General features: G+C 33.5%; 1 protein-coding gene and 1 long non-coding RNA gene across 10 annotated transcripts; one reads left to right on the forward strand and one right to left on the reverse strand.

The window, feature by feature from the left end:
- Nucleotides 1–395: 395 nt before the first annotated feature.
- Nucleotides 396–2,976, reverse strand: LOC102582499 (60S ribosomal protein L23-like). Its single transcript, XM_006345295.2, has 2 exons — nucleotides 2,920–2,976; nucleotides 396–803 (listed from the first exon to the last, which is right to left on the reverse strand). The coding sequence occupies exons 1-2, from the start codon at nucleotides 2,974–2,976 to the stop codon at nucleotides 411–413; spliced, it is 450 nt and encodes a 149-aa protein (XP_006345357.1). The 3' UTR covers nucleotides 396–410.
- Nucleotides 2,977–3,964: 988 nt separating this feature from the next.
- Nucleotides 3,965–10,778, forward strand: LOC102579941 (uncharacterized). 9 transcript variants are annotated; one of them, XR_001473213.1, is made up of 6 exons: nucleotides 3,965–4,691; nucleotides 4,774–5,396; nucleotides 6,302–7,218; nucleotides 9,367–9,453; nucleotides 9,565–10,473; nucleotides 10,554–10,778. It is a non-coding gene; the product is annotated as an uncharacterized lncRNA (long non-coding RNA). The 9 variants fall into 9 exon arrangements; XR_001473216.1 differs by having other exon boundaries at nucleotides 9,565–10,097; XR_001473220.1 differs by lacking the exon at nucleotides 10,554–10,778 and having other exon boundaries at nucleotides 9,565–9,696; nucleotides 9,780–10,117.
- The last annotated feature ends 3,514 nt before the right edge of the window (nucleotides 10,779–14,292 follow it).

Raw genomic sequence — 14,292 nt, forward strand, 5'->3', positions numbered from 1 at the left:
GAAAAAATCTATAAAATCCAATCCCTACAACTCAAACTATAAAGTTGCTCTAGGACTACATAAAATCCACTTACTTCCACTCAAACTATAAGCTTTCACTCAGAAATTGCATAAAATATACAAAGGTAAATTGTTTCCGCTGAAAGTACACAATTTCGCCACAAACTGCATATAATCTATAAAATCCCTCTATTTTCACTGAAAAATCCAATTACTACAAAATTCAACATTATTTTTGCTAAAACTACAAAATTAATTTCACTAGAAGCTGCATATATAATCTACAAAATCAAACTACTAACAATCACATTCAATTGATTTTCTCACTAATAAATTAGGTTTAAAATGGATCGAAATGTGTACCGTCATGTTTAAGGGTTTTAGAGTGAACGAGAGTGCTTTGGATCAATTCATTCTTTACCAATTGGGCCAGTCATCGCAAACCCTTTCATTTCTCCCTTGGGGTTCGCAATCACACCAGCATTATCTTCAAAGTACATGAAGACACCGTCCTTTCGGCGCCATGGCTTGCGCTGACGAACAATGACAGCAAGCATAACCTTCTTCTTGAGATATGGCTTACCCTTCTTTACAGTAGCCATTACCATATCTCCAACACAAGCTGAAGGCAACCTGTTAAGCCTTCCCTTGATCCCTTTCACGGAAATGATGTACAGGTTCTTAGCACCAGTGCTATCGGCGCAGTTCACCGTCGCCGCCACCGACAGACCCGACGAAACCTCATCTTCCTCGTTTCGACATCCCGGACGGTGTTGTTCTTCACGATCCCAAAAATCTGAAGCCTATAGTCGAGATTGAGAGAGAGGATGGAAGTGAAGGAGGAAGTGTGAAATGAATCCTCACTTTGGGAATTTTCATCAAAATTAGTTTTGTATACAACGCTATTTAGTTTTGTGAAATGAATTTATAATTTTATTAATTATATATTGTAATTTTAAATTAGTTTAAAATTCTACATCCTTCAAAATCAAAAGGAAAATGCATTTTCCTATCCTTTGAATTATACACAAATGAATTTATTTTTTTGGATAAAAAATTTCCTAATGAAAATAAACGTGATTTAATTTTAGTTATATCCTCTTTTTGTGTCATTTATCCATTTTAAAATTTTAAAATACATATTATTATTATTATTATTATTATTATGATCATCATTATTACTATTATTATTATTATATTATTATTATTATTATTAATATTATTATTGGGGAGCCTCCAATTCTTACTTCAAATTCGAGAATTGGTGGCTTCAAACCGAGGGGTTTAAAGAGAAGGTTAAGATCTGGTGGGACTCTTTTCCCAATGTTGGAAATCCTAATTTTGTTCTAGTGACAAAGCTGAAGGCGCTGAAGACCAAACTCAAGGACTGGAGTAAATCAATCCAAGGTAATTTGAGAATTCAAAAGCAGTTGGTATTGGCAAAATTGGCAGAACTAGAAGAAATCCAAGAACATAGAACCTTGCAAGAGAAGGAAATTGTGTCCAGAATGACTCTTCTAAATGATTTTGAAGATAGTGCCACGTAGGTCGAAAAGGGGTAGAAAATTATATATAAAATAAGTTCGGGGAGGGGGGGGGAGGGGGTAATAGGACCTTAGTAAAGGTTAGGTGTGTCTCAGGGATTTTGGACATAGGCTGGGGGGTACTTATGCATTTTTGGTTAATTTAAGAATCATGTTCAGAAGATTTTTAAATTATTTAGAAACATAGAATTATTTAGTTGGTTAATTTTTTAAAATTTATTTTTGGTTAATTAAGCTACATATATAAAATATTTTTAAATTATTTTTAAAATTTTACATTTTAAATTTTAAAATTATTGAATTTTTATGGTGCTGACATGTGCACTTTTTACTTCTCCTATTATATATAGGAGAAGTAATACCGAATTTTTATTACTATTTATTTAAAATAATTTATTTTTAATAATATTGAAATTTTTTTATTATGTTTAAATATAATTAAGAAAAAATAGAGCAATTTTTTGGAACACTCATAACTAAACAACTGATTTGCATTTCTAAAGACGTCATTTGACAATTTTTAAACAATCTTCTCTAATTATTTGGCTTCATGTAAATGTTTTGAATTGTTATGTGTTAGATCTATATCTCACCTATATTGGAGGTAATGGGGACATGGGTGAGGATTTGTGGGGGTATTAATTTAGTTAGGAGAACTTTTAAAAAAAATAATAATAATAAATTGAATGTTAAAAATATGTAAAAATTTGAATTGGTTATAATTTTTTAATGGTAACTTTTTATTTTTAATGTTCAAGATACAAATATTTAAATTTTAAATTTAACTTTAATTATTTAAAATAATGTTAAGAGTAATTAATCCTATTTTGCTAATGATTATTGAAAAAGTAACAAAGAATATTCTTTTTCTTTTAATTCATATGCTAAATTAACTACAATGATAATACTATCAAAAAATTAAAACAGTTTAAAGCACTAAAGCAGGAATTGTTTATGTTTTGCATCCTCCGTTCTCTTATTAAAGGAAGTTATTAAAGGAAGAAGAAGCAGTATTTAAATATTTAATGTGTTACTTATTATTTTTTTATTTAGTATTTTAATTTATTAATTAATACAATTGTAAATTAAATACATCCACACTCCTTTGAAGTAGGATAATTAACTGTAAATTAACACTAAATGTACTTTTCCATGAACATCATAGTAATAATGAAGTATAAACCTCTTGACATAATCAAATGATGTTTAATCCTATAGTAATATTCCCTCAGCAAACACAACTGCAATGTTCAGTTGACGCTTAAGAATCTAAGGCTTTTAGTAGAATGTTGCCCTTGAATATAATCACATACAATCAGATGTACCTAACCTTCAACACAATAACCATGTAACTTAGCAGCTTTTTATATCATACTCGAATCAAACTCTGAACTTCAATAATGAATTTCCTCTGGGCTTTGTTGCTCCACATCTTTTGCCTTTAAATCACTATCATAAAAAGGATAAATAAGCCCATCCAACTAACAAATAATGGAGAATGAAAAGATTAAGTACATGAGAGTGAAAATGTAAAAAGTCATAAGAAAAAATAGAATGGTTCACTACCATAAACTTCTTTCACAATATGTCGTACATTTCTTCTTCTTCTTGCATACCAAAACTTTTTTTGTGTTAGAGAAGAGGTAAAAAAATATTGCGATTTTGTTAATTTTGATGTTGATACATTTGTTTGAATATGAATTTAAAGAATTAGTTTCCAGAGTAGTTTTAAGATGGTGTTTTCCAGCGTTCTATAACTCATTACCGGACTTGACTCAAGCAAATTTGAATTGGGTTGGGTCTTGACCCGTTTGTTGTCTTTACCCATTAAATGACTAGTATTGAGAATTATTTCTTTCTCTAACTTATAATTTTATTTTGAATGTGCAGGAAAATGCAGGTGATTGAAATTGAATAGTGGCCAGAAGTAAACTCGATTGTAGTGAACGATAAAGATTTGTCGTATTGTTGCCATATATGTTTGGATTCATTTGATTTTGTGGAATTTATTGCTAGTAGAGATCCTTAAGCAATTGCTTTCAAAGTATGTGTTGTACACACTACAATATTTTAGGCCTATGACTACACTAAATCTAGACAACGCTTGTAAAGTGTTGCCTAAAATGTTTTTGGATACGCTTTAAAAGTGTAGCCAATGTTTTTAACTTTTTACTTCGATAATATTGACATCTTTTGTAAAGGGTATTCTTTAATGATATAGGCTACAAATTAGAAGTGTTGTTATATAATTATGATATAATTGGCAACAAATATTTATATATATGGCCACACTTTTAAAATATGCTATTTTTATAATTGAAAAAACAACACATTACAAGTGTAGCCTTAATATTTTCACAAAAATATTATATTCCCTCCAACATTTTCAAGTATCCCTCCAATTTTTAATTGGGAAAAAAATTATAATTCATAAAACATTAGAACTTTCTTTTCTCCCAAATCACAAAAAATTTCCGTCAAATTGAAGAACACGCTCTTTAGGCTTTTCTCTCCAAGTATGAAGAACACAATTTCAATCAAACTTTCTCACAGATTTCTTGTTGAAGAGCTGAAGAGCTGTTCCGTCATATTCTCACTGAAGGTTAGGCCTCACAGATGAACACGCCTCACTAAAATATTTCTTGTTGAAAATTGAACAAAATGCTTCGCTTGAGAAGATGGTGTCTTAAAGCTTCATCACATTGAAAGGATTTTGTTGGATTAGGGTTTATCAGGTAAGTAATTCAATCTTTGAAAGTCTGAATTTTAGGTTTAGGATTTTGATATTCTTGTGTTGTTGATACGATTTTTATTGATTTTTGGAAGTCTAACTCGTAGATGTATTACCCACATCTGTTGATTATTTTCCCTGAGCATTAATAACTAAATAAGTATAAATGGGCTGATTAGGGCTGATTCTACACTTGAGAATTTCTTTTTTATTAGGTTTATAAGCTGGTTAGGGCTGAAATCGTCCATGATAGTGTAGCGAAAAAATCAGATGGCATCAGCAATAATGGGTCCATCAGGATCAGGAAAGACTACTCTTCTCAATGTTCTGGCAGGTCAAACAAAAGCATCACCTAAGTTAAATTTGTCTGGTCTTTTGGACATCAATGGGGTGCCATTTACAAACAAAATATACAAGTACGTCCACTTTCAGTTAGACTGATTACATTTCTCTTGAGAGAAATTCTTAACAAGATGATGGAATTTTTTGCTCCTACAGGTTTGCCTATGTTAGACAAGATGATCTTCTCTTTTCGCAGTTGACTATTCGAGAAACTCTATATCTTGCAGCTGAACTGCAACTACAGGATGTATCTTAAATTTAAGAGAGAGATAAATATGTGAACAACCAATTGTTTAAAACAGGTTTGGTAAGGTTTCCCTTTGTCTAACCGTGGTACTCAATGTTTTAAATAGTACATCTCACATCCAACTTTTAATAGGAAACCATCCTATACTAAACAAAATAATTTTTTTGATTAATATCCATTGTATTACATTTTGCACTATAATATCTGAATAGTTTGTCCATGAACAAATAATCCCTTATTCCATGTTAATTCCCCTTTCATTCTTTAATGTGTTTACTGCTCTATCTTCAGTTTCTATTTCTTGAAAAATCTGGAATCTGTTAGTATTACTTCTGCATTTAGCAGAGAAATCTCTCTACTTTGTCCTTAGTAGTGTTGGTTTCACGTCTCTTTAAAAGGTCAGTTGTGCTGATTCACAAATTGGTGATGCAAAAGTTTGTGGAATTAGTGTTCGGTGAAAAGAAGCGCATGTCGCTTGCATGTGAGCTTATTGCCAGTCCATCTGTAGTTTTTGCTGATGAACCTGCCACTGGTAAGTTAGCTATTGCTTTTGCTAGTTCATGTTTGTTGGCATTATGCTTTGATCATGATGGTATCATCCATATTTTCTGCCTTTATTCAACTAAGTTGACCAGTGTGTATTTTTGTTTGGTTGCCATTATACGCTTTATTTTTTTATTAATAACTAGTCATTACAACATTTCTAGAAGCACGTATAAACCAAGGAGAGTCTTTATAAAATCAGAGGTTTTAAAGTAGGATAACTATAGATATCTGGCCACTATGCTTCCCTGTAGAGTGTAGTCTTCTCTATGAAGTTAAAATAGCAGGGACTCCCAATTTTCACTTTTATCTCATCTATCTTTCACTTATAATGGTGCTAACAAGATGAGCTTCTAGTGGAAAAACATTTAGACTGGAGGTAAACCAATATCATACATTTATTAGTTAATGACTTGATCAATATTTCTCCCTCTTTTCATATAGAATTCATATCTGCATCCTAGTTTTGTCCAGCTATTCTCTTGTATATTAGTGGTGTTTTTTTTGTAAGGATCTTCTACGTTAATGTCACACCTGTTTTTTTAATGGTTTCAGTGTCTGGATTCCGTTTTAGCCTCCTACAATGGAGGTTCAGCTTGAAAGCTAGATGTATCATGTTTAACTTACTTTGAATCATTCAGATAGTAATAATAGAAAGTTTTCCACCCAAACTTCTAAAAGATATGAACTATCAACTTTCCTCGGTGGCAGTTGTGAGATATTACTAGCTCCTTAAATCTAAGAGGAAGTACATTTATAATTTAGGAAAATTTTGATTTTAGTAGAAACAATTGAATATATTATTGAAGTCATAATATTAATGCGAAGACAAGATTATACTTCAGTGGTTGCTTGTTCACCTTTTTACTTGTCGCCACAAAACCCTGCTTTCAGGACTTGATGCTTTTCAAGCAGAGCAAGTGATGGAAACCTTAAGATACCTTGCACAAGATCGACATACTGTTATATGTTCTATACACCACTCTAGAGGTTCTGTGTATGCAAAATTCGACGACGTTGTTCTGTTGGCAGGGGGCTCGCTCATTAATGCTGGTCCTGCAAATGATGAAGTACAAGCGTACTTCTCGAAATTTGGGTTTGTTATATAATCGATTCCCAAAATTACTTATATAATTTTTATAACCTTATAGTGTTTTGGTTCTCAATCAGGCATTGTATTCCTGGAACTGTAGCTTATTTGTGCAGTTTGTTGGTCTGACAGCATATATGCCTATATGGTGCCTGTTAATTGAAACATGTATTCTTTCAAGTAGAGATAAATGTCCCTTTGTTAAACTTGATGGTGATTTTAGTATCACATTTTATTCTTAAACACATAGATATCAAGTTAGAATGTGGTAAGGCGAAAATCATAGATGCTATATCTGTCTATTAGGAGAAGAAATCAATTAAAGAAGGGGATTCTTATATGTAGATTACGTACTTCGATCTTGGAACGAGCATGAAGTAGCATGATAAGGAAATACCGTTTATGAATTTAGTGTGCGAGTTGCAACACTTTATGATGTAAACATATACTCTTGGGTTTTCGTTCTGGTTATTTTTATAGGGGAGGGTGTGGGGCGAGGGATGTGCAAATTTATGTGCGTGCACACATGTGTGCTTGTGTAAATTTATGCATTTAAGTTAAGCCATTGACATATGGATATGGAGCCAACTTAATTTCCTATGATTCATGTGAACTGAAAACTGCAATTTGTTAATCAAGTATTGATGATGGTTACTAAATGACAGGTACATTTGTCCAGATCATGTAAATCCTTCTGGATTACAGTACAAACACTAGTCTGGTACGCTTTCATACTGTATAGCTTTCCACAGAATCAGTGTACAGGTTGTAGAATTAATTTACCATACATACAGTAGGTTATAGCTTGCACTAAACTCAGCTGTACAGGTTACAAAATCAGTTTACAGTACATACAGTAGGTTATAGCTTGAACTAAACTCAGTTGTATAGGTTATAGAATCAGTGTATATGTTATAGAAGTAGTTTACAGTAAATACAATAAGTTATAGCTTGAACTAAACTCAACTGCTACAATCTGCTATTATGAATTACTCTTATCACAACTTATCAAGAGAAGTAAAGAAAATTAGAATGACCATGTATATTAGATCAAAATCAGTGTACAGATTATAGAATCAGTTTACAGGACATACAATCTAAACTCAGCTGCTGCAATCTGCTATTATCAATTACTCTTATCACAACTTATCAAGAGAAGTAAAGAAAATTAGAATGACCATGTATATTAGATCAAAATCAGTGTACAGATTATAGAATCAGTTTACAGTACATACAATCTAAACTCAGCTGCTGCAATCTGCTATTATCAATTACGCTTATCACAACTTATCAAGAGAAGTAAAGAAAATTAGAATGACCATGTATATTAGATCAAAATCAGTGTACAGATTATAGAATCAGTTTACAGTACATACAATCTAAACTCAGCTGCTGCAATCTGCTATTATCAATTACGCTTATCACAACTTATCAAGAGAAGTAAATAAAATAAGAACGACAAAGTATATTAGATCAGATCAGTGTACAGGTTAAAGTAACACAGCCCCAGGAAATTTAATACAACAACAACAAACCCAATGTAGTCCCATAAGTGGGGTCTTGGATACAGTGCTGGAAATTCTGGAAATAGTTAATACAGTGCTGGAAATTTTGGAAAGATTTACAGGACCCCTCTTTGGATTTTTCTCCTGCTGCTACTGTTCTTTGGCCTGAAGTGGACTTTGAGTTGGCATTGATCTACTAATAGGGATGGCAATGGGGCAGGTCAAGGGTGGGGCAGGGCGGGGCAGGGCAGGGAAGTGAGAACAACACTTGCATTTTGGGTGAAAGAGTTTATAAGTCATAAAGTAATTGAAAGAATGGAACAAACTTACATTGAACTTGCACTACAAAGGCTTCTCCCAAATCCTAACATATGAATTTTAGGAAATGTAACAGCCAAGAGACAAGCTGTGCTTTCTTTTCTCATATATACCACAACTTACTCTTCATCAAATGATAGCAATGGTGAGGAAAGCGCATTTTACTTATGGAGAAGTAGGGAATTACAAAAGAGATAAATAGGGTAGATCAGGGCAGGACTTAGTGGGGTAGGGGAGGGGAAGAATCCCCAGTGGTTTATTCTTCACGAATCTGCTCCGAACTTGCTCGAATTTGCAAACGCGATTGAGGCAGATTGTTGTTTAATAGTACTAGTATTAGTATTGCACAACTTATGGCCTTGGTCCGGTGGCCCGTCAAGTTTATGGCAGATTGCTGTTAAATATTGCTGGTATCAGTATTTGCTGGTATATATGTATTGCGCAGCTGCTGCAATCAAGAATTTGTTCTTGGGAGACTTAGGTGCAAATATTTATTCTTTTTGTCTTCTAATTCTCTGTTGATACCATGACATTTTGGCACAAAATTTGTTCCTTTATACATCAAAGTAATTGGCATTTTGTGATGAAATTCTTGAATCTGTTTAGCACAAATTAAAGATGCATCAACTCTACAATACCTTCCCGTCACTAAAGATGCATAAACTCGAGAATACATCACAGAAGTAAGTCAAAGAACTCCTTTAATTTCCATAAAACTTTTAGTCCATCTTGGTGGTAGAAGCTTATGGGTGGATTGTGACAAAGGTTTCAAAAGTTCAACTTAAAAACCTGGTGTATGTAATTCCACCCAATGCACTTATTCCAATCCTAATTACTGTGGTGACTGCATATTGAAACCAAAATTGCAGCCTGGATGCAACAACAATAGATGTTACATTTGGGTTGAAAATCCCTTGATTGATTGGTTTGATGATAGCGCTGATATTGTTGATGATGTATTTGTTATTGGTTCTACTCTTGGTGTTCGTGTAACTTTGCCGCGGTTCATTTTTGCTTGAATCTGTTTATTCCTTTTGCTTCAACAGACTGGCAGTGGTAGAAAATTGCAGCACAATGCAATATACAGCTGATCAAACCAAGTCATACCGAGAGGCCATTTTTATGGACAACAAGTAAGTCCTTCAGTTTTCGGTAAAAATGAGAACAACAACATTTACTTTCTAGCTTTTATTTGATTTATCTTCTTTTATGGGGATCAACTTGTTCTCAATCATACTATTCAGCAAGAAGCCTTTCATGTTTACCATATGGGACGATCTAACGGACAATGAAGGGGTTGTACTACTACAACTGTTGCACGAGCACGCTGTTATTCTTGCAAAACGAGTAGCTGTTACGTACAGCATACCGTCGCGGTCAAATCGTCTTTCCTTAATTTATTTGATCCTGCTATGAATAATTTCTTTGCTTTACTTGTCACCATATGTTGTTCCCGCAGGGCAAAAGACAACGAACAAATGCTCTTCGCTTATACTTTGAGAAGCTCAATCATCTTCATCCCTCAATCTTGCATCTGTTGATAATGAGACAATATCTATCTCGGTCATTCCTTCATTGTCGTCTAGAATGAGTTTAAAATATGACTTTCACTTTCTTTGTCAATACTGATCAACTGCTCCATAGTGAAATTTTCCCACTAAAAAAAACACTAATATCTCTTTTGAGTTGTGATCTGACAACAATAGACATGGAAACATTGGCTGAAAAAATATTAGCGATGAGAGCTGAGCAAGTGTATGAAACAGTCGTTGTCTAGGTACTTCGTATTATCTCTTTCGAGTTGTGATTCGCATAAGTGTTTGTTCTCTACTGACAAATGAATCTGCCTTATTCTTTGCTGATTGTGACCTCTGTGAGCTTCATTTTTCTTTAAGTTTTGATAGAATGAAATTTTGCATTTTAATGTGGATCAGTAGCCTATATGTTGTCTTGGGAAGGCACTACCTTCAAGATGAATTAGCTTTGCAAATGATTCTTTGTTTCTTTTAGATGTCTCTTGTCTTTAAAATGTTGAAATTTATAAAGAGTTGTCTTCCAGCAGTCCATTTATGCCTAAGGGAAATTACACCAGCATTCCATTTTTTTACTCATTTTTCATAACAGTACCACTACAATGGGAAGGGACTGGGAAGGTATTGTTAAAAGTGACTAATATTGAGGATATTAAATACACGATTTATTTCACTAACTTATTTTTATTTTGAATGTGTAGGAAAATGCCAGTAATTGAATTTGAATACTGGCCAGAAGTAAACTCAATCTATTGTAGTGAACAATGAAGAGTTTTTGTACTATTGTCATGTATGTTTGAATGCATTTGGGTTTTGTGGAATTTATTGATAGTAGAGATCTTTAAGCAATTAATTTTTAAGTATCGGTTGTACATGACATGTTTCCCGAAATTTATTTGAAATATATTCCTTCGATTTATTTATTAGCTAATGTTGTGCTTTTGATCACTTATATATATTTAATTATGTGATTATTGAATATATGCAAATAAAAATTATTATTCTCCAAAATGAAAAATTGTGGCTACAAAGATTCTACACAACATTGTCAAACTTCAAAAATGTTGATATAGGGACGTCCAACGTGTGGCTTATTGATTAAAAAATTTATCTTGTACATTAGAAAAGTTACACTTTATAAGTGTTGTCGTAGATGAGATATAAAAGGCGACACTTTTTAAGTGTGACCAATAACTAAGCAAAGGCCACACTTTTAAGTGTTGTATAATCAAACAAAAGGTGTTGCTAATGAATTACTACAAAGCGTGTCCTTTATACCTCTTTCGCTACGGTTTTTTGTGTATTAAAAGTAGCTTTCATATAGAATTATTTTTTATAAAATTAAAAATGCCGTCTACAATAGTCGGAAGATCACCTAATAGTTAATTAATTAACTATTATGAAAACCGTAGTCGGCGTTATTAAATTAATAAATTATTATTTAATAAGTATTCCGACTACAGTAGTCAATAGTATTAAAATTAATAAAATATTATTTTACTACCGTTCTGACTACAATAGTCAGCAATTCAGGTACTTTAATGGTCGGGTTTTAATTTATATGTAGTGACTACGGTAGTCGGCAAGTATGTTCCAACGCTTAGTCTGCTGACTACTCAAAAGTTGTTGGAAAGTCATCGAAAAACTCCATTTTCCTACTACATTCCGACCAATTTTGAAGTCAGCAAACAACGAAATTCTAGTAGTGTAATATATTCGACATTTGTATTAAATGTCGCTATTTTAGCAACACTTTTGCTTAAAGTCGCTAAAATCAATGACATTTTACAACAAATGTCACTATTTTAGTGACATTTAGAAAAAATGTCACTAAAATCAATGACATTTTGCAGTAAATGTCATAATATATTCGACATTTATATTAAATGTCACTATTTAAGCGATATTTTTTCTAAATGTCACTAAAACCAATGACATTTTGTAATAAATGTCATATTATATTCGACATTTGTAGAAAATAAATGACACTTTCACTAAATATCGCTAAAAACGACATTTTGTAATGTCACCAAATTAATGTTGCCGTTTGTACATTTTCTTGTCGGAAAATGTCAGAAAATAAAGAATTTGGTATCAAATAAATTTGATTACGATTACAGCTTATGTATGTTGAAGCTATGTTATGTATGATCATTATGAATATGGTAAGTTATGATGAAATATGATCTTATGAATGTATGCATGGAGTAGGTTGCTTAATGTGATACTTGGCTTTGAATATGGTTATGGGATTCTATTCTTTGCATTGTACTAGTATTGCTTGGGTTGTCTACATGTTGGGATGATATTATGTTGGTTTGGACTATGATACTAAATTTGTGTGCATATTGGATTTACTCGGCAAAAAGCATGTTTTGAATAAAATGTCCTTTTATGCATGTTTCAATGATTTTTTATGCATAGTAGCCATACTTAGTATGTGTGTTGTACTAACCCATATTCTTTTCCCTTTTTCCCCAAACATTTAGGTTCGGGCCGTTGAGGATTCAAGCTTACTTCTCAAGACACTTGGAGTATGTGAGTCCTCAAGTCCGAGGACAAGACCCTATGATCTAGCTTCTATGTTTAGTTCTTTGCTTCTGTTGAAAGACATTGTTGTACTTTCCTATTTCAAGACTTCTTATTGATGTAAGGGCTAAGTCCCATTTTCGATACTTCTATGTCTAGATGGTATATTGTGACGAAGTTAGATTCTATTTTTCATATATGAAGTGAAGTTGAACTTCCAAAGTAAAAGTTTTAAATTTTCCGAGATTTTATTCTATGATATATATGCTATGAAGAAAGCTAAGGGCTTGTATAAGACCTCTTCGAGGTCGAATACACCGGTAACGACTAGGGGATGCTCTCGGGTCGTTACATTATGAACATGAACAGCTCTTTATCTTATGGCATGGATTGACTATGTATTTCCTTGAATGTGAATTATGACTTTTGAACTTGAAATGGTATGGTTTTCACCAAAGGTCCTTTTATGGATGTTTTTAAATGGTTTTATGCAGGGTTTCCGTACTTAGTTCAATTGATTGTACTAACCCATATTTCTCCTACTTTTCTACTAACTGTAGGCTCCGGAAAGTAAGTTCTTGTTCGCAAGGAGTGAAGGCTTGGATTTGATTTCCTCCAAGGCTTTGTATGTCCTCAAGAGCCGAGGACACAATGTTGAAGTTGCTTATGTTTTCATTTGTAGTAATATAGTGGACATTATAAGTACTTTCTTTTGAGACTATATGTTTTGTAAGGGCTAACGTTCCCTAATTTGGATTTCCTTATTGTACTTAGTTGGTAAATGAGACAAGGTCTAGTAACCTATTATACTTCTATGGAAAAGACTTGACATTGATTGTGGAAAGTTTTAATTCTCGCATTATTTTGATGTCTTGTGCAATGACGTACGCGCTAAGGGCTAGTATGAGACCCCATTGGGGTCGAATACGTCGTGTTACTTCCGGGGTGTAGACTTGGGTCGTGACAAACTTGGTATCAGAGCATAAAGTTTTGGAATAATTATTAGGATTGATGTCTCATTAACCACTTCTAGTAGTATCTTGTTCATGAGTGTTTAGCGCGCCACACTTATGAATGAGAGGCCATGAGAGGCTTAGGAATTCTCACTTTCTTCATGATTCATTAGTAATGCCTTAAGAGTCTTAACTCTATAAAGTACTTTTCTTCTAATGCTTTTCTTGTGCATATAGGATATGAATACTAGAAGGACAGCCGCAAGAAGAGTTGAAGAGGAGATTGTGAATGAGGGAGTTCCTCCCCAAGGCAATCAAGTTCCTCCAATTGAGCAAGTTCCTCAAGGTGAACAAGTCTCGGTGAATCCTTCGATTTTGGCGGATGGTGATATAAGGGTGATGAGTCCACAAATTGGACTCATTCAGGACTTTATTTTAATAGAAATAGTGTCCTCGAATGCTTGTTTTATCTCAATACCTGATTAAAATGCTTAAGTTTCAGGTATTTGAAGTTTTACTGGAAGCATGGACACTTAGGCGCAAAATGGAGCAAATAGGGCTGAAAAGAACAAGAAATGAAAGTCTGTGGATCGCCGAGTCCAACTTGGTGAGTCGCCGAATTGACATGCACAACCCTTTGTTCTAGTACGCGAAGCCTTGAAGGAAGTGGATCAAAAGGCGAGGAAAGGAGCAGTTGGCGAGTCACCGACTAGTTCCACGAAGCAGTACTGCACCACCCAATGATCCAGAATATGAAGATGCTGAAGGCAAGACACTGAAGGCGATGAGTTGATTAAAGGGCGGATCACCGAGTTCACCGGCGATCTCGACTAATGTCGTCGAACGATCCTCCGCAGCACAATCTGTGAAAACTATAAATACTAGTTAGAGTTGTAGTCTTTGAGGAACAATTTTAGAGTAAAAAATTATTATTAGTCTATAGTATTTTTCTCTCAAG

Source organism: Solanum tuberosum, unplaced genomic scaffold, assembly GCF_000226075.1.
Source record: "Solanum tuberosum cultivar DM 1-3 516 R44 unplaced genomic scaffold, SolTub_3.0 scf00061, whole genome shotgun sequence".
Classification (NCBI taxonomy): domain Eukaryota; kingdom Viridiplantae; phylum Streptophyta; class Magnoliopsida; order Solanales; family Solanaceae; genus Solanum; species Solanum tuberosum.